The 21,123-nt window shown below is 39.3% G+C and overlaps 1 protein-coding gene across 5 annotated transcripts in view; it reads right to left on the bottom strand.

The window, feature by feature from the left end:
- Slc44a1 (solute carrier family 44 member 1) overlaps positions 1–21,123 on the bottom strand; it is a 205,953-nt gene that overhangs the window by 132,796 nt on the left and 52,034 nt on the right. For 4 of the 5 annotated variants that reach the window (XM_008851699.3, XM_008851698.3, XM_029555295.1 and 1 more), the window contains exon 3: positions 12,481–12,623. In XM_008851699.3, coding sequence (XP_008849921.1) covers positions 12,481–12,623 — 143 coding nt within the window. Of the gene's footprint in view, positions 1–12,480; positions 12,624–14,184; positions 14,297–21,123 lie in introns of all 5 variants that reach the window. The other variant, XM_008851700.3, reaches the window with a different exon arrangement.

The following is a 21,123-nucleotide window of genomic DNA, read 5'->3' on the forward strand; positions in this document are numbered from 1 at the left end:
TCTCCAGAACACAGACAAAGAGATTCCACTAAGAAAACAAAAGGAAGGGCTGGAGAGATGGCCCATAGTTACGAGCATTTGCTGCTCCCAACTCCCAGTACCTACAATGAGTAGCTCATAACCTCCTGCAACTCCAGCTCCATGGGATCTGATGCTTTCTTCTGGTCTCTGTGGTCACACGCACACAGGTACGAATACATAGATGCATACATGGAGATACATACACACATACATATAAATAAAAAATAAAGAAAACAAAAGGGCAAACCACAGACTAGAGAAAATATCTGCAAAACATGTAACTGACAAAGGGCTTGTACTGAGTCTATAAAGGACTTGCATGTAGATTACATATAATGGGTTCTTTTTCTGTAAAATTTTTGTTGAATTTTTGTGTATTTCACAAAGAATATCTTAATCAATCTTAATCATCTTTACATCCCTTTCCCACTGGCAACCTCCCATAGATCCCCCCCCCCAACTGGAATTCATACATTGTCATTTCTGTTAAGGCCTATCATGTCAACTTCGTGTCCCCAGACATCTCTTGGTGCAAGTTCATCCACTGAGTAACGTCTGGGGACACTAACTTGAAATAGTACAACCACTCTGGAAAAGTTTGAGAATGATCCAAATCCTAGTATCAAGAATATTGAATATATGTCCACACAAAACCATATCCACAAGGTTTCAAACCAGTATTATTCATGATAGTAAAAAACATTTTTAATAAAAAAAGATGCTCAGGGATGGCCCAGTGGTTAAGAGCACGGGCTGCTCTTCCAGAGGACCTAGGTTTGGGTCCCAGCACCCACATGGCAGCTAATAACTGTCCACAACTCCAGTTCCAAAGGATCTGATGCCATCTTCTGGCCTCCAAGGGCACTGCACACATGGGTGCACTTAACATTCAGACAACACTCATACATAAAAAATATTTTTCTGTTTGTTGAAATAAAATTTAAAAATAAAGAAAAACTTCTGAACAGATACAATGTGCTACAGCCATACAATACAGGACCACCGAGCAATCTAAAAAGAAATGAACTACTGAGATATTTATATAATATGAAGGAACTTAATAAAATTTTCATGCTATGTAAAAAGAAGCCAGAAACTATCCAGATATGGTGGTACATGCCTGTTTCAAAAAACTAAAAAGGCACAGAGAAAACATTGCAGATTATATCATTTCATGTATGTAACATCCTAAAAAAACCCAAAATTATACTGACAAAAAGCAGACCAGTGGTTGCCAGGGTTATCCAGGATGGGGAAAGAACCAACTATAAAGGGTCATTATCTAGCAATGAAAGAGGTATGAATTGTTGCGGACTGTGCATAATTGTACACATTCATGAAAATTCAAAATAGGTATATTTTATGATTCATAAATTATAATTTCATAAAGCTATAAAAAATTTAAAATTTCATTCTTGAAAATGGCACTTTGCAAAATCCAACTTAATCTAGACCATCAATATGATGAACTGATGAAAAGTTAAGAACTTAACTTTATTCAGCATGAGATCTGAACTTCATTCTTGAATTCTAGGAAGTGCTCTCTGCACCCGGAGTGTCTTTATTTACCTGGGTCTTGGGTCATGGTCATAAATTTCCAATGTGATTTAGGACAAGGCTGGGTCCCACCAGACAGTATTCAGGGTAAGGAACCTGAATACTAATTAAGAAAGGCTAACACCATCATGTAGACTAGGAATTTTGATCATTGTGGTCTCCACCTGACCTGTGAGGCAGGGAACTAAAAACTAAGTCAGCCATACAGTCAAGTCCCAGCAAAACAGTGATCACTGGGATTCAGGAGAGCTTCCTAGACATTCATATTGTGTATTTTGTACATCATTGTTAGGCAAATGATGTGCTCCAACTCGACACTGCTCCTCTCTTTACATGGATGAGAACAACATACTCCTCTTGTTAGCTGATCTTAATCTGTATCCTTTCCATGGAATAAACTATAAGTGTAAGAGCTTTCAATGACTTCTGTTGAGTTTAGGCAAATAATACAGCCTAAGAGCATAAAACTATGAAGTAGGCAAAACTGTAAAACTTAGAGTTACATTTCAAAAAAACACTGAACTTTTAGAAATTCTGTATTTATATATCCATCCCTGCCTTTTATTAATCAGTAACCACAAAGGAGGGAAGGGAAACTGAAAAGAAAAACTAGACTGTCTTAGCCTAATATAAATTGGCTCACTTCACACATGGAGAAATTGTAAATGCATTCTTGTCAATTTCCCATATTGGGCAGGTAGAGAGGAACCAATCAACCAACCAACCAAATTATGATCTAATAAATTTAACAAAGAGGTAGAGAGAATAAACTTTTTTTTTTAAAGGTTTGTACTTTAAATCTGTGAGTGTGGCTGCTGGTGGAAAGTACTTCCAAAGGGCAGATGGATAACTACCCAGCCTGGACATAGATGTTCCAGTCAGACCTCATACCCTTAGTCACCCGAAACCCATGTTTGCTGTCTGTCGGCATGATCAATAGGGTTTCCTGCTTTTCCTATTTGGGTCATTATGTCCAAGGTCATCCCTCTGGAAGAGTCTAAAGTAGGCTCTCCTCGGAATAGAAACTTGGTTAGTTTTCTCACTCATACCTAGAGTTTATGACTTAATTTTGATGTTGGCTAAATTAAGTGGTGGCTACATTGCCTTGGTGGGAAGTTCTGCTTCTTTGATCAGTACAGGGCTCCTGCCTCTGAGACGCTGTTGCCTAGAGGGATCACTCCTAGCAAAGGGCTCTGAGTTAGGAGCTGAAGAGAACACATACCTGTCCAGCTGCTTTTCCTATTCTGAGGTTGTCTATATGATAAGGAGCAACGTTCCAGAATATCTGGCTTCTAGAACCAACTCCTTTCTAAAGAACATTTTAACATCTGTTAATGCTTTGGTAATAACCTTTTTATAAAAAGGACTTTTGTAGCATGACTTTATGACTAAACTTATTGTGTATCAAACTGTTTAGTAATATTGAGTTTCTGAATGTTATTTTGTGAAACTTGTTTTAAAATAGTAACAAAAATCATGTAGCATCAGAATAAGAGTGACCATATGCAAAGGTATGCCTTCTGACTTCTTGAGTGCCCTCAACTCACACCCAGATACACTCACATCCATAAATAGGAAACAAAACAATGTCTATAAAACTCATATTTGAAGTTGTTAAAGATTAACTCAAATATATTACAGAGGTCACTACCTATGAGCTCATGTATAACAGCAAAAGCTTTTGAAAATCTTGCCAGGTTAACTTGGAACCAACCCATGCAGTGACACTTTGGACTGAGCAAGTGCACCAGCTGCCTTAGATATGGCAAGGGTGTATAGCTAGCCATGCACTGCGGCAAAGCCAACCACTCTGCCTAGCCCAGGTGTAGTCATGTGATCTAATTCTGTTATATAGCTTTTCACTACCCTATTCAGAATCTTTAAAACATTCGACTTCCAACTCCTATATTTTCTAAAGTATGAAGCTGGATTTCCTTTTCAGTGGTATTAATTATAGCAAATATTATGGTACAGGTAGAATCCCATGAGCAATTACAGACATTACTTGCAAAAAGACTTTAAAAAAAATTCAACCTCAGAAGTAATGGGATCACAAAATGCAAAGAAAATATTTTCTAAAGATGCCTCCATAAACTTGCCTTCTGATTTTATAATTTCTAATATTTTCTATGGGAGAAAACAAGTTTGCAAAAATTGCACAAATGATCCAGCAAGTTTCAATTTGATCATAAATGTTACTATTTCTGAATGCTTATAATGCTTGTGGGAGAGTAAGTCTACAAATGCAGGTTCATTTGAAGTCTCTAGCCAGGTCGCTCTTTCATGTCGTACTCAACTAGAGGAGGCAGGAAGTTAATGTTGGCATCAGAAAGTATTTGATCAGAGATGAGGGTCAGCGATTTCCATCAAAGCAAAGTCAAAATGCCCAGAGGCTGAGGACATATCCATCTATTTAAACTGTTCCTAAATACAGAAACAAGCAGGTAAGCTGCTGGGTTGCTCTGAAGAACACTCAAATTCTCAAATTCAAGCATTAGCACATGAATGAATGTTCTATGTCTCATCTTCTAAGTGCCTTCAATTCACAAGACAGAAGTTCCTTCCTGTGTGTGTCAGTGTTCATTCAGCATTAGCCTGGCCTGTAAGAACCCCAACTTCATAAATGTAAGCCTTATCCCAAACCCCAACTCACCCAACTGGGGCTCTAAATCTACCTAAAATTACTCTGTTCCTATGCTTCTGCCATTGGCTGAAGCTCCTTAACTTAGAACCCAGGGGCTTCCCTGGAGGAAGAATGTCAGAGGTGACTAACAAGAATTTTATCCATGTCCTTGGAGGAAAGGAATCATGAGCCACAAATACAGGCTACAGAACATGCAAGTTGACACCAGGTGCTGAGGCTGACTCCAAGCCACATGGAACCGAATTCCAGGCACCTGAGTAAGGTGGGAAGACTACTCATTCCCCAGATCTGTGAGAGCACTACAGTCCTGCCAATGCTTTGCTTTCAGTCTTATAAACCTGGAATAGAGAACCAGGTAAGGCATGGGCTTCTGATTTATAGAACCCCATTGTTTTCAATTACTAGTTTTACAGCAATTTGTTGCAACAGCAATTTTTTAAAAGCCCTAATATAATGGTGATTATAGTTCTACCATCAAACTGCCTTATTTTTCCCTCTCTACTTGGTGTTGTTAGGAACCTAGGGCAACAGAGGCATGCAGTCAATGAACAGCACACCCCACAGTGCAGTATCATTGCTGACCTCTGAATCTGTCTTCCTCATGAGAATGCATGCTCTTCAAGGACATGGACAGTGAATGCCTTTATTTTTCTTTTCTATTTAATGCACATAATATGTATTACTTGTAAAAAAATGAGAAAATAAAATCTATCCTTAGTTCAACAATGTTAATATTTTTCATATCATTCTACATTTTATCTGTACATTTGTACACATCTCAATAAAACCATCCTATCCACATTGCTCTGTAACTCATATTTCCCTTGGTAATGTGCACAGGTATTCCACACCAGTAGACGTGCTTCCACAGCACCTTCTTCCTGGTTCACAGTGCCTCAGCCTTGTCCTCCCTCTAGACGCTTTATGCTCTAAAACATCTTTATAACACTTTCTACAGATGTTATTGTGATTGTGTGCTGCATTCATGCAGTTCTACTCTTTCACTGGATTGTATTTTCTATGAGATAAAAACTACACCTATCTAGCTCAAGGATATATATAATTCCAAGTGTCTAAAGTTTAGACACTTTGATTTCAATTCTAAACAAAAGCAAATCTCCAAGAAAAAGAGTTCACAAATGAATAAATAAATTTAACCAAATACCCCTTTTCAACCATTTAGGTAGTTTCCTGTTTTATTATTACTAAAATTAGTCTATAACACACTATCAATTTTCAATGAATATACGTTAAGGGCTAAATAAAAGAATAACCAGAATTTTTAGGACAGTTGAATGATAGCCCTTGAACACATGGCAATTTAAATCAAATCAGAGGAAGAAAAATCCTAGCTACTTGGCTATACAAGGAACCATAAAACAAGTATTTCAGTAAATTTTATCTGTATTTGTTTAGTTCTTTTTCTTTTTTCAAACAGGAACAGCTATTTGCAGTCAACAAGATTTAATAATCATTTTTAGAGTTTCCCAAAGAGTTACATAAGAAGCACCAGACATGATGGCACACACTTTATCCAGCACTCAAGAGGCCAAGGTAGAACTATTTGAGATCAGCTTGTCTGTAGAGCAAGACCTTCTCTCAAATAAACAAAACAAACAAACCCAGGCTTTTATACACTAAAGAAAAATGTTCTTTAGAGAACAGATGGCTATGTGATATGGCATAGACTGGAAAACTTGGCAATCATTTAAAGAATGAATATACTCTCTATTAGTACATGGTCACTACTAACTCTCTATATAATCCTTTACATAACTCAGTAAACTAGTAAGGATTCTGGGATAGACTGGAAGAGACATACTAAACCTACAGAACTCTGACCTTTAAGAGTGATCAGCTGCCATTAAAGTCTTATTCTATATCCATAGAAATATTAAAATGGACTGTTTCTCTAAAACAAGTTCACTGCTCATGAATTATCTTACTTAAAAACTATCAGTTTGAACATTTCAATATTTCTGTAAATACTGAAAATGTATAAATGGCAAAGCAAAACTCTAACCATGAAGTAAGAAGAATGTAGTTCATTATTTAAACAACGGAGATAGAAATACATGGTTGTCTTCAAATTATTCAAAGCCCTTAGCAACTGTATATGTGCTCCAGTTCCTTTCCAAGTCTCTGTAGTTATGACTCTGTGACTTTATTAATTTATTTAAACTGCCCCTTCTTCCTTCCATGTTCCCTCAACAGTTTTTTTCCACTTTTAAATATTCCAACGTACAGCTCAGCTCACAGGAGACAGTGCAGAGCTCAATGGAGAGAACACTAGATGGAGTCTAAGTAGAGTGCTAGCCTGCACAGTCAGCTCTCCAGAACCAGGCTTTTTGCACCTATGTATTTAACAGACCACAAACTGAAAATATTAGATGAAAATTTTAGAAAAAATTTGTATATGTATAGCACATAATTTTCCTTACTATTCCCTAAACAACACAATACAGCAGATACTTGGAGACAATTAAGTATACAGAAGGATGTTATAAGCAAATATTATGCCATTCACGCAGGGCATTTAAGCATCCATAGATCTGGTGGGTGTGCACATGTGCCATGTGTGTCCATCCTGGGATCATTTCCTGGAGACACAGAAGAACAGCTGCACTCCATCAAATCACTCATGTTCCTTTGATCACAGGTTCTTTACTCATATCTCAAGTTTCCTTCCAGCACAAATACAGTAAGCCTCAAGCTTACATTAAGACAGCACAATAAAGAGAAAATTAGTTTGCCACCTTCCAGCTGTTCACTCAGCATCCTGGAAGATTACGCCAAAAAATTAATCAAATAGGACAGAATTCCAATGATGGAATACCTACATCAAAACAATTAAAAGCAGTTCCTTCCTTCACTATCCCTTACCTGTGCATAAGGCCTACAGACACCTTGCCATATCTTCTCCTTCCTGGGTATCCAAGCCCCATTCCCCACCCCAAGTCTCTTCCTGGAGACCAACAAAGCTACACCTTTTAATCCCAGTACATTTCGCTAAACCGAATAATTCAGGTACCTGAGCAGTATGTATCTGCATCTCTGCTCTGTTCAGACTGATACAGGGATATAGTCTATGTAAAGACTATTTTGAGATGTGACTGCTCCCAGCACACATTTCACCATCATGTGACATCAACCATCTGGCACTCACCAGAGGCCTAAGCAATGGAGCTGCCTGGCCTTGGACTAGGAACCTACAAAACTATAAGACAAATAATGCCTTTTCCTTATTATAATCATGATAACAGTCGCTTTCACATATACTCTAAGGACACTTCCACTTTATAGATCTGAAAATCATAAGCAATTTAGAATGTAGCAAAAGACATTTACTTTTGGAGATGCCAATTAGAGTTCAAAATATATTATCACCACCCACTCCTACGATCAAAAATCTGGCTCCAAGCCCAACCCATGTGTTATGGCATCATCACCATAGTCCAGCTACAAAGTATACAGTAGGATATTATTACATTATCTCTAAATAACCTAAAGATTCATTTATGCTCTGGTACTTCCTGGTTCTAAGAGACGAATTAGCTTTTCTGAGTTGACCCAGTCTTAGACCCTTATCTGTAGCTTTGTTTCTACGCAGGAAAAGTCTTAAATTTCTGAAGCCACCAATTTAGAAATTAATTTACTCCACTGAAGTTGAGGCTTTCTTAAATCTCATAAAATACTGCCTGACATTTTCCTATGCAACTTAATTACTATAGTAAATGCATTATTGGGTCCAAAGTATTACTTGGAGATTAAAACAAAACAAAACATTACATTCAGAAGGATAAATAAATAGAATATTACTTTTTCTTTATTAAGAAGAGTATTCTTGTAGTCATTCTGGCACCCTAACCATGCGGTTCAAATGAGACAGAGGTCTTTTTCTCTCTTAGCTTTCTCCTTCCCAGATTATTAAACTAAATAAGTCCTCATCAAGGAACATGGGTACTCAGATCTGAGGGTTAAAGAAAACATGTTGCTTCAGGAATATAGAGTGGGGCAGAGAAGCAGACAGCATCCAAATGAACTCCCATATTCCTCTCGCTTTTGTTCATTTCCTTGTGTAATTTTTTCTTCTTGAGTGGGACCTTCAATTTGTGCCTGACCAGCAGAGCACAGCAAGGATGACAGACACCGCTCCCATGACTACAGTACATAGGGGTGTAACTTCCATTATTCCTAGCAGACTTTCTACTATGGATGTCACTTCCATGATTACAATCGAGAGTAGTGTAATTCCATCATTTTAGGAGTCTACTATGCATATGACTTCCATTATAGTATAGTACACAGAAGTATAATTTCCATCTTTCAGGAAGATTCTCTAGATGCTCTCCCTTGCTGATTCTGAAGGAATAAAATGCCATATGGAAAGGCCCTCAAGAACTGCACTGAGGATAGCCCCCAGTGGTAGCCAGCAAGGCTCACAGTCCAACAATCCTGCAGGAACTGCATACTGCTCACAGCTACAGGGGCTTCCTCCACTGAGCCTTGGTAAAACCTAATCCTGACGGACACCTGGGCTGCAGTGTTGTGCGAGGTTCTGAAATGGCAGACCCAGGCAAAACACATCTAGATTTCTGAACCAACAGACACTGAAATGACAAATGTGTCTTGCTCTGAGCCACTAAGTTTATGGCAATACTGTTACCTAGCAACCAATAATTAATAGACAGATGAGAAACATAATATAATTAGAGAGCAAACTGAAGGCAATAGAATAACGAGAATGAGACAGGAAAGTTCAGGCAATCAACGTAAAGGGAAGCTTACTATAAGATAAGGTTATTTTGAAATACTTCACAAAAAGGTCAGCAATGAGACCTGCCATTAAGTGTTTCAAAGATTCAAAGATTCAGATTGGCAGACAGGCAGAAGGAACAGCACGGAAGTGGAATCAATCGAATGTCACCAACAATAATACTACCACACTGAGGAACAGTAGGAGAAGGCTGGATAGGTGAACTGGGTCCAGAGCTCAAAAAGCCTGGAAGGGCAGGGGCTGAGTGGACTTATCTTTGATACTACAGGCCACAGCAGGAAAGGAAAGGCTCTCGAAGAGGAAAGCAACAAAATAAGAGTCCTGTTTTAAGAACTTAATCCTCTCACAGCATAAAGGATAGAGCTGATTAGAGATAAGAAAACCAAGAATAGATATGCTAAGCACAATAGCCTTCAAGAGAAGCTAACTAACACGTGGGGGAAAGGTTCACACTGTTAACAACCAAAGACATGCAAATTAAAACTATAAAGCACTATTCTTTGGCTTATCAAATTAGTAAAGAATAAAAACTAATAATGCTAGCAAAGATAAAGCAATCTTAGGCACTGCTGGTGAGAATGTAAATGCAATAGTCTTTACAGAAAGCCATTCAGCAACATGCATTAACAATCTTAAAATATTCACATCCTCAAACTCAATAACTCACTCTAAGGAGTGAATTTATTTACTCATTCAACAAGCATTGAATGGATTGCCTGCTTCATTCTAGAGATTGAGATGGGCTCTAAGGATGCAACATTGCAAAGAACAGGTTTCACTGCTTCTATTACGGCACTTGACAGACACACCTTTGACAAATTATCAAAGATGGATGTGTAATTATTTACACGACAGGCCACAACAGAAGATACTTGGTTTAAGCTGTGTTTGTTGGTGCCTCATTATAGTAGGGAGTATGTCAGTCTCATCACTTCAATTGTAAGGCCAAAGCCACCTTCTCTGGCAAGTGACACTTCTGTTCAGACCTGAAGCAGGATTTAGCCACAAGAAGACTGGGAGGAAAAATTTCCCCCAACGGAAGGAACAACACTCATGAAAGAAAGAGTTCTATCGAAGATTTTAGAGGACTTGTTGGAATATTCAACAATACATATGGAGGTCAAGTAAGGACTAGGAAGTGCAATGGGGGCTGGGGATAAGAGTTGGGAAGAAAGCAGTTAAGGTAATAGTATACAACACAGGTATAAAAGTACTTCATTAACTACAGAAGGATCTGGATTTCACAGTGAAGCCAAAGGCAAGGACTGAGCATGGAAGGAAGCCAATACACGTGGCAGAGCGGAGATGAGGATGGAATAAAGCTAACGACCACAGGACAGCTGCCTTCCTGACACTTTCCAAGTCCAAACACTGTAAACTTACCTGAAAAGGTGTGTTCAAAAGTTAACCAAAATTTATCATTTACAGACAGAAATACTCAGATGGATTAGCACTGAAAAGGTTATAATGCAGAGAAGATAAAGTAGGGATCAAAAATAAATGTTAAGTGTGTGTACATGAATTAAAGAAAACCTACTTGGAAAAGCATTTTCCCTACAGTTAAACATGAATGGCTTTTGACTATGCTAAACATTCAGATAAAAGGGACCCATAATAAGAACAGATAATTTCTCTTTGCCAGAGGCTAAGGTATATATAGAATAACCTGAAGATTTGACATCTGCCCTACTAACCTGGTGAACCACCCTAGGGTTATGTGTGGAGAGTGGTAAATGTAAGCTCACAGTCATGAGCAAGTCATAAAGGGAGCTACAAGTGACTACAAGGCATGTGAACAGTAACCTGGAGGACCTTATATCTGGTCTATATTAACATCATCAAGGATTTAAACAACATTTAAAATTTTTTATTTATTATTTTTTATTTTATGTGTATGAGTGTTCTGACATAAGTGCACCTGTGTCATGCAGTGCCCACAGAGGTCAGAAGAGGGTGTTGGATTCCCTGGAACTGGAGTTATAAACAGTTGCCAGCTGCTGGAAATTGAACCTGGGTCCCCTGCAAAAGTAACCAGTACTTTTAACTGCTGAGCCATCTCTCTAGCCCCTTAAACAACACTTTAAAGCACAGGTGCTACCTTAAAAAATAAAATAAATTGAAGTTTTGCAATTCCATGAGTTCAAAATTACTACAAAATAAAAGGCCAACAAAAAAGTAGGGATTCTCTTAGTATAAGAAACGGTATAAGGTGTAAAATCTTTATTAATGTCATGAGGTGATTATAAAGAAGCACACATGAAGTAATCTTCCAATTTGCTGAGTTTGGTTTCCACTTCTCTTGAGGAAAGCAGGTGCATTTCGAGAGAGAAGTGGATCCTCCTCTATCTGCCAAACATGTGGCCTTGGAGCAAACTTTGGCCTAAGCCTCTGCTACTCCTGCCTAACGGTGGTAAAAGCTTGTCCACTGTGGCATGCTGTATATTCATTATTGTTACTTAAAATTTTGTTTATTTGACTTGCATTACCTCTTCTTTATTACAGAGAGGACTAGCTCTAAGAAATACTATTTGAGTTTGTTCAAGTTTGTGAAATCATCAAATTAATCTTATATAGGCAAGCCAAGATTTAACCACTAGATTTACATAATATAGTTATTACAAATAATCTTCCTGAAGGATGTTTTCTAAGGTGCTTCCTATAACCTAAAAATGTTTTTTATTTGCTCTGTCTTTTCCTATAAAATATATTTAGATTGATTAGCCTTTGTTACTTTACAATTACTTTTGTTAATTCTGAAGACCTGTTTTGAAACTTGAAATAATCTAATGTCATTTTATGGTACACACGTCTATAACTTGAATAAATTATATAGACATCGTATATAAAATATATTTTACTGGATGAAATCTATTTTTCCTATTGACATTAAAAATGAAATAATAAAGCTCTTTTGAAGAAAAAAGACAATTAAGTCAGGAATTTCATGAGTTCCAAAGATGAGTATTGAGAACCCAAAACAAATGTTACAGTCTGTCAAGGAAGATCTATCAATTATAAAACTGGAAGGCACTGTATATTTTTATAAATGATGCATTGCAAAATAGTACTTAATAGCTTTAATGCTTCAATATCCCTTATCATCCCTCTGTCTCCCATCAAGTATGATCTTAGGAAGGAAATACTATTGTACTTTCCGCATTAAAACTTACCACACAACCAAAGGTTAGTGGGAAGACAGAGTGTAAGAGAAACCCTTCAAACCAAGCCTTTCTTTACCTACTAAAACTTTAAGGTTGCATACTTTGCGGGGCAGCTAATTTTGTTTCCTGGAGAATGTATTGAACTAAAGCAGGAATGATTCAAGTACATAGTTTGAAAAAAAAAAAAAAAAAAAACGCCAACAGAAAGTATATAAAAATAGCCAGGAGCTATTATCTTTAAGACAGTTAGAAAAGCAGGCCTTCCTGTGCTTCCTTCAAAGCTTCCAAGTGCCCATATCATGCAACCATAGTTTACTCACTTCCGGTGGGTGTGGTCCATGCCACTGTTTGGTATTGCTTCCAACTCTGCATTTCTCTGCCCACAGATATTTCCGTAACTGTCGTATCCTGACACTAGTCTCGCTGCTGCACCTGTTGCTACTGAAAAGCCACAAATAAATCCCTAGGAAAGAAACAGAAAAAAACACACAAATAAACCATTTCAATAGCAACAGTCACTACTTGATACAATAATGAGTTCTTTTGTCTGTTGCGGGGAACAAAGAGCTATCTTTCCTCATAGCAAACACCAGTCCACTGTTTTCCCTGGACCACATATGAACAGCACAAGAAGTCCACAGGGAAATACTATTTACTACCAACAAAACAAATCCCAGCTTTCCACATCTTCAGATTGCCTTTACATGTCATAATAGTAGTGGCAGTCCCTCCATCTTGAACACCTGCCCTGTGCCAGGATGTGTAAAGGGTACATGGCATATATCGTTTCTAATCTTGAGGAAACTGAGGGCCAGAGGAGGGGTTAAATAAGTTACCTGAAGCCACAAAAGCTAGAAAAGATCAGAGCATAGAATCAAACCCATCTGTCTTCAGTCTGTAGTTTTATTTGGTTGTAAAGGCCTTCTGTTAAATGAATAAGAAGGCATAAAAGGGGGGGGGAGGAATCCAGAGAACAATAGGTTTGAATCATTGTCACTTTAGTGCGCAGACTTTTGGGCTTCCTGTAATAAGCTGTTTAAGGGCTAATGTCTTAAATCATGAAGCATGCTCTGAACATTGGAGACTGGGGAGAGAGTAAGTGAGGCAAGGGCTTCAGGTACTGCAAAGGTCACTTATTTCAACGGATTACGCTTCAATCCCAATCCAAAGGCAAATGGTAGATATCCGGGACCACAAGGTGCTTGCCACATGGGCTGATCACAATAAAGTGGTGGAAGCCTACATTCAACCACAGGCCAATGGGCATAAGAACCCAAAAGAAGGTTGATCAAGGCTATAATCTGACTTTTCTTAGGGGAGGGGAGTTGTTGGGTTAAGAAATGCTATACAGCCTGGTCACTGAAAGGATTGGCTTCTGTTGTCTTCAGTAAAGTTAAGAAGGCAGAGATGACCACTGGCCAGCTGTCACCAGCAGTCCTCATCCCCAGTGCTGCTGGATCTTGCATGCCATTCCCGGAGAGAAGTACTTCCCCTTTGCGTATACTTACCTAAAAAGCCAATCAAACCCTTTTTTCTAAATAGCTCTAACTTTCATGGTGCATGTAATTGAGAGAGACAAGAGCACAGCTCTGTTCAGAAGAAACTTCTAAAACCATACTTTGTGAGAAAGTGGTCCAAGAACAGAAAATAGGCCCAATTTCTTAGTCTTTGACTCTGATTGTGCACAATTTATTTCAGCTTTCTAACTCAATTTACTCACCTGACAAATGGAGATAGAGTATGTAGCTCTTCAAGCCAGGGTAGGGATTAAATAACAGTCCACAGTGGTAAGAAATCTGCCTGGCACTCCTGTAAGAGCTTAATCGCTACTATTATTATGAGGGATGAAAGCATATATGAGAGAAAGCCTGGGGGTTTGGGAGGGTCTCATAAGCTTGTGTTACCAATGGTATATTGAAGATTCCATTTTCTACTTGTGCAACTTTGGACAAACTTGTTTAATCCTCCATGCTTCAGTTTTGGGGACTAATGTCACTTAAGCCATGGGGTGGTGTAAGACTTACAAGACAATAAAGTATGTTGCAATCACTCCCCTACTGCCTCTCTCCCTCGCTCGCGACTCCTCTTAAGGACACTGTAGAACAATCAGTTCCACTTCAGGACTTCAACCTAAAACTAAGACATGAAAAAAAAAAAATCCTTTACATATGTACACACGCTCAAACCAGCATGCCATCTTAAGGAGATGCTTGAACTTCAAATTAGGAAACCAGGTACTGAGCAAAATCCAGAAGGAAGGGTTAACTATCAAAGCTATAACGGGGAATTTTCCTGCTATCATTAGGATCCAAAATATCTCAGAAAGATCCCTGTGTTTTTTAAAAGCATTGTTCCCCGGCTCGGCCCATGACACTACTAGGCAGTGGTAGATCTTCAACAAGTGAGCCTGGGCTGTCTTCGGCCCTCAGATGCATGCCTCTAAGGGGCACTGTGAGGCCCTGGATGCTGCTTCTTTACCTCTTTCAATCCCCAGGCATGAAGTGAGTGATTTCATTTTGTCACATGTTCCAAATGCACATGCAGCAACCACAGGCCCCAAAATAGCAGGGTTAACCAACCAAAATAAACCTTTTCACTTTATAAGTTGATGGTCTCAGATACTTGCTAGAGTAACAGAAAGGTAACAAGAAACATGAGGGAGTCACAAAGGGAATGAACAAACTTAGTACTCAGACACTCCCTGCCACTTACAGGGCCACTTTGAGCCAGTTACCTACTTAGACTCTGCTGTGTCTTCATCTGTTACACAGAGCACATCTATCTCACAGCATAATGATGAGGACTAAATGAGGTAATACAGATCCAATCCTTGACTAAATATCTGTTTGCTGGCAGTTGATCAATACCTGGTAGCTGTTAGTAAATCTGAATGGTAAAGTCAGACTAAAGAGGTTAATAACAGTCAAGGAACAAAAATGGCTTCAGTTCTCTATTCCAGAACAAAATTTTGCAGGGGCCCAAAAATGAGTAACAATGTCAGTAATTTTGTCACTACACAAACATATGTTCATACCACAATCACAAACTTCTTCCATTACTAGTCTAGAACAGCAAAATGGTAACACAATTAAAAGGTCATGTTCCTTTAATATTTATAGGAAGGTTTTTTTTTTCTTATGGTTGATAGCAACATTGTTACAGATTCCTTTTAAACAGTTTCTGATTTCCCTTTCTAACTACTTTTAACAATACTGTTGGACGTTGGTGTTTGTGGTTTTTGTTTTCTTTTTCTTCACCTTAAGCAACCTCACATCCCTCAGGCATGTGGCGGGGTATAAAAATTGTAAATGCTACATATATATGCTAAAATAGGACACTAGCATGTTTTCACATAGGTCATTTAAACTTCACAGAAGCTTCCAGAAGCACTAGAGCAGAGAGTGTGTGAGCTATACGGGGGATAAGATAGATAGCAAGCTAATAAAATGGGAGGAAACATGACTCTCATCCTAGGGACCTCCCACATGTTGCAAGCAGAACTGACAACGCAGAACTAGGCCAAATCTAATTAAAATTGCGGTCTCCTTCAAAAGAAAAACACTAAGATGCAAACACAACACAGGAAACGATATCATTTCAGAAGAGGAAAAAAAACACAGTACATGAAATTAAAACAGGGTGAGAGAAATTTTACAGAATACACTCAATAGTTTAATGGCTCTCCAGAGGGGAAGGAAAAGGCATTCGGCAGAAGGAAATCACATTAATGATGTAAGGAGAGTGAGGAAAGGCTTTAGAAACAAGCAGCAACAATCACCAGAGAAAGAGAAAACTTATTATGAAGGTGAGAACCATGGCTAAAAATCTTAACACAACCAAGCTATTGAAGTACTTACAGGACTGTCACTGTGAGGGAGAGAAGAGGAGCAGAAAAAACCCTCACAAACAGGGGGTCACTAAAATCAGATGAAGGCACACAGCAGACAGACAGTGGGCCACAGGCAAGGCTACTAGTAAGTATGTATAGCCTAAGTGGGAGAAAGACAGTTTTCTCATAAGGAATTAAGCTCAGCTTCCCCTCATATTACAAAGTCTAGTTCTACCTAGGAAAGAACTGTTGCTTAGTTTCATGCACTATTACACACAGGCCACACTTCTCTTTTATAAGCATGTTTGATTTTCACACCTAGGTTTTAACTAAGTAACTGAGTCAAGCAGATGGTCTTCACTGGGGGGGGGGGAAGAAAGCACAAAAATGCGGGGAGGGCTAGAAGATGCCAAAAATATTGCAGATATGGTAAATGGAGGGGAATGAGTGACAGTGTAGCTGTGTTCTGGAGCTGATGGAAAACCCCCCAACTAGCTCTACCTTTACCTCTACACTCCCCCCACAGTGCTTGAGTCCATCTCCTAGCGAAAGATTGTAAAACCCTGGGGTAACACTTGGCTTCTCTGTTCTTCCTCCTTGGAGACTCCCAAGACAAGGGAGGAATGAGGGTCCAGCAGACTTAAGGCAGGCTCAGGAAGCCTGGCACAAACTTAGACTTAGGCAAACACATAAAGAAAACTGAATTTAAAACTTCTGCCAGCATGGCAAATTTCTGGAACCCTTTCAAGTTTAGAAGAATGCATTGTGTATCAATAGAGGAGGAAAAAATGGGTGACAAATCTAGGAAGCATCCACTGAGTAAGAACTCTTGAGCATATACAAAGGCCAAGTTTACCATAAGATACCTTCTAAGAACCAGAAAATTCTTTCTTTTTGTTTTTTGGTCCTTTTGAGACAACGTTTCCCTGTATCTACAGCTGGCCTGGATTCACTATGGAGATCAGGCTAGCCTCAAACTCACAGAGCTCTGCCTGCCTCTGCTTCTGCTGGGATTTAAAGGCATGTGCCACCACGCCCAGCTTGAACAAGAAAATTCTTAAAGGAAAAGAAAACAATGGGATACCAAGAAATAGAATTAAATCTGAGCTCAGTTTCTTGAAAAAGAAATAAAAACAACAAACAAAAACACAACCAAACCAGACGAGGGGCACTGAATGCGGATCCTGGCTTTACCACTAAAGTACTGTATAAACTGATTTCTCTGGGCCAATTTCCTTGCTAGAATGAGGGACTGAATGAGAGTAATGTCCATGCTCTTTCACTTCCTGGAATTCTTTTTTTTAAAGTATTTTCTTTATTATGTTTATATTTATGAGTGTATTGCCTTTATGCATGTAAATGCATCAGTGTCATGCAATGTCCAAGGAGGTCAGAAGAGGGCGTTGGATCCTCTGGAACTGCAGTTACAGATGGTTGTTAGCCACCATGTGAGTGCTGGGAATCAAACCCAGGTCCTCTGTGAGAGCAGCCAGTGCTCTTCACAGCTGAGCCATTTCTCCAGTCCCCACTTTCTGGAATTCTATGATTCTAAGGGAAAGCAGGTATAGAAAAAAAAATTAAGAGCTTAATTGCAGGGACAAGTATAAATTCATTTGGTTTACTACAGTGATAGTTTTTCAAAAAAGCAAGAGTAGATTTAAAAACGTACAGTGGACTGAACTATAGACTTTAAAATGGTAAAAATGGTACTAGACATGGTAGCATAGGCCTATAGTCCCAATACTCAGAAAGTTGAGGCAGGAGGATTGTGAGTCTGAGGCTGGCCTGGACTATATATATATAGCAAGATCCTGTTTCAAAAAGCTAAAAGGCAAAAAAGGTTAAAATGCTACAATATATGTTATGTACATTTTTACGACTATTCTTAAAAAGAAAAGAAAAAAAAATGGACTTAACAAAAAGTGGGTAGTTACCTGGGCCAAGTAACCTTTTGGTGATTTTCAGCATGCTGTTCTTTCTACTTTAAATGGTAGATGGTCCTGGCAAAGGAGAGACCATCAAACAGGTAACTCAGTACTGCAGTGACTCTCTCACTTTGTGCTGCATGCTCACCCGAAGTTAATGAGGTAAAAACATCATGCCTGGGAGTAGAGTAATGCTATAAAATAAAAAGGGTCCTTGAGAGAAGCCTAGAGGGACACCTGCACAGTGGTTCCTAAATCCTGCTCAGGCCCAGAGCAGTCTCCCCACGTGCAGCCTTGCATTTCCAGTGGTACAGCCTTCCCTACAACTTCTACACGTCCAGAACTCAGGCTTTCTATCCACATTCCCCACAAATCATCATGCTTTCCCACACGTCCTCCATCTCCATTAAGAGCAGCATTATCCCAGACTGTATCTGTGAGATTTGGAACAGAAGGACTCTTCTTTTTCTCCCGTGCCTGCACCCTCACCCTAACGTCCTAACTCCACAAGAGGAAGAAGTACTGCTAAGCTGTTTGGTCAGTCCAGATGTTGACTAACACCTTGTTTTATTGGCAAATGAGGCTACAAGTCTCGAAGGTCTTTGTGACCTCAACACAACCCTTTTCTCTTGTTCCTGATTCCAGGCTACAAAGTGGAGTCTACCTCTTCAGACCTTCTTCCTCTTGGGATCAGCGCCACCACTGTAAAACTACAGACAAGCTACTGAACATACCTGTGTCTGGATTTCTAGCTGTAAAATGGTAAAGACAATCATTATAGTGCATGCTTCCATGAATGGCTGTTTTCTATGTCAAACTTCCACAGTGTCTAGCCTACAGGAAGCAGAGATTTCTCATTTCCATGATGGACACCCTTCATAGAGCCAGTCAGCCTCCTCCTGCTCCTGCCTTCTTGTGGTAAGCTGATTGGACAGATGGAGCTTAGGCAGATTTCCAGTCTCTGTTCCTCCCTTCTCCTACATAGGTCTCCTTGAGAAAAAATAAAGTATGAGGACCATAGATGACAAGAAATTTTTTATCATAGAAGACTGTGTGGGACATAAAATTAGGTGCCAGGTCCACTACTTATAAGTGGGTACTTGGTTCATCTAGCCTACTGCTGTTCATGGTGTGTACAGAAACCATGGTTGGGAATCTAGGAGAATCAGTTAGGATTTGAACCTCCACCCTCAACCACTACAACAAAACCTCACAGTCACCACTTGCTTCTTGCTTGCCTATACCACTGAGAACCACTGATAGATGTTGTTGGTCCTGATGCCTTTATCTCTTCCCTTCTTTCTTTCACCACTACCTTATTTCAAGTTTTCACCATTTATTTGGACGGCTGCCTCTGTCCAAAATGGGCTGTCTAAAATCTCTTCTCTTTCCCAGCCATCTTTAACACTTGCTGCCAGGGCCATCCTTTTAATCCCATGTCATGTCACTTCTGCTCAAAATTTTTTTGTGATTCATCAGAGCCTACAGCAGGGTCTCAACCTTGGCTGAATGCCAGCATCCCAGAGATTATATCATAATCACTGAAGGGAAGCTGAGGAATGAGATTTAATAACAAACAAAACAAAAATCCTAAAAGCATTCCAGCTGACTGTAACATACAGGAGGAATGGGAAGTACTTGACTGAAAATAGAATACTTCATTGAAAGTAGAAAACGGGGAGTGTAATGCTATGTCAGGTATGATGGTAACACATCTGTGATCCTAGCAGAGGCAGGAGAATCCCAAATTCCAAGCCAACCTGGGCCAGGCATGGCAGCACACCTGTAAATCCAGCACTCAGGAAGCTAAGGCTAGAAGATTATGAGTTGAAGGCCAGTCTGCCAACAAGATTCTGTCTATAAACAAATTAACCAATTAAATTAAGTAAGTTCAAATATGGATGATAACAGTCCATAAGAAGACCAATATCAGCCGGGCATGGTGGCACATGCCTTTAATCCCAGCACTCGGGAGGCAGAGTCAGGTGGATCTCTGTGAGTTCAAGGCCAGCCTGGTCTACATAGTGAGTTCCAGGTGACAGGTTTTAAAGCATTGAAGATCTAGAGCCCAGGCATCAAGGAGTGAACAAAGACCTGGTAAAGACTGGCAATAGAGCTAAGGTTTGAACTCTGGGCTGTAAGCCAACAGAGAATAGTCCATAAAAGGAGCAGACACCGGGCTAGCAGCTGAAAAGAACACAGAAGCTCCATCTCTGCCCCTTTAGATAATATCTAACATCACTACATCTTGCCTATAAAAAGGTATAAACTCTATCTAACTGGATAATTCAGAGAATTAAATGAGATAAAGACTGACAAGGAAGTGTGAACACATATTAATGTTTACCAAATTGCTAGCTGAATGTTCTTGCTGTTGTTTTTATTTTTTAAAATATTTTATTTATTATTTTTATTTTATGTGTATGAGTCTATTTCCTGCATGTATGTAAGTGCACCTGTGTCAGGCAGTGCCCACAGAATCAAAAGGCAGTGTCGGATTCTCCTGGAACTGGAGTTACAGATGGTTGTTAGCAGCCATGTGGGTGCTAGGAATCAAAGCTGTGTCTTCTGCAAGAGCAGCTGTTGCTCTTAACCACTGAGCCATCTCTCCAGCCCACAGGTCAGTTTCTTAAATCAGAAATGCAAAACTAAGGAATTATTAGGGATCCTTTGGTCCCTGACTGGAAAGAAAATGTCCATTTTATGGGAGATCGTGTTATTCTTGTGTCTTCTACTTCTGATTTCTTCTGAAGTCCTATTTCCTGTCTCCACTGTCTTTGGAGCCAATTCTACCCACCTTTCCTGTTCCATGATCAGGTCTTAAACCCCAAGAATGTACCAGAGTCCACACTCCTTATAGTGGTTTAGTGTTCCTCCAAAATTCATGTCTACTCAGAACCTCAGGTGACCTTATTTGGAAATGGGGTTTGTGAAGATATTGTTAAAGGTCAAATCAGAACAGGCTGAATTCAATGACTAGTACCTTCTAAGAAGGCCGTGAAGCCAGGTGTGGTAGTGCATACCTATAATCCCAGCATTTGGGAGATGGAGACAGGAGGATTAGGAGTGCAAAGTTATCCTCAGCTACCTAGGGAGTTCAAGGCCAGCCTGGACTACATGAGACCCTGCCTCAAAAAAAAAAAAAATTAAAAGTGGAGAAGAGTGACGAAGACACCCTTACCCGCATGCATATACCACACGCACACATT

This window comes from Nannospalax galili, unplaced genomic scaffold, assembly GCF_000622305.1.
Source record: "Nannospalax galili isolate Female #2095 unplaced genomic scaffold, S.galili_v1.0 scaffold105, whole genome shotgun sequence".
Classification (NCBI taxonomy): domain Eukaryota; kingdom Metazoa; phylum Chordata; class Mammalia; order Rodentia; family Spalacidae; genus Nannospalax; species Nannospalax galili.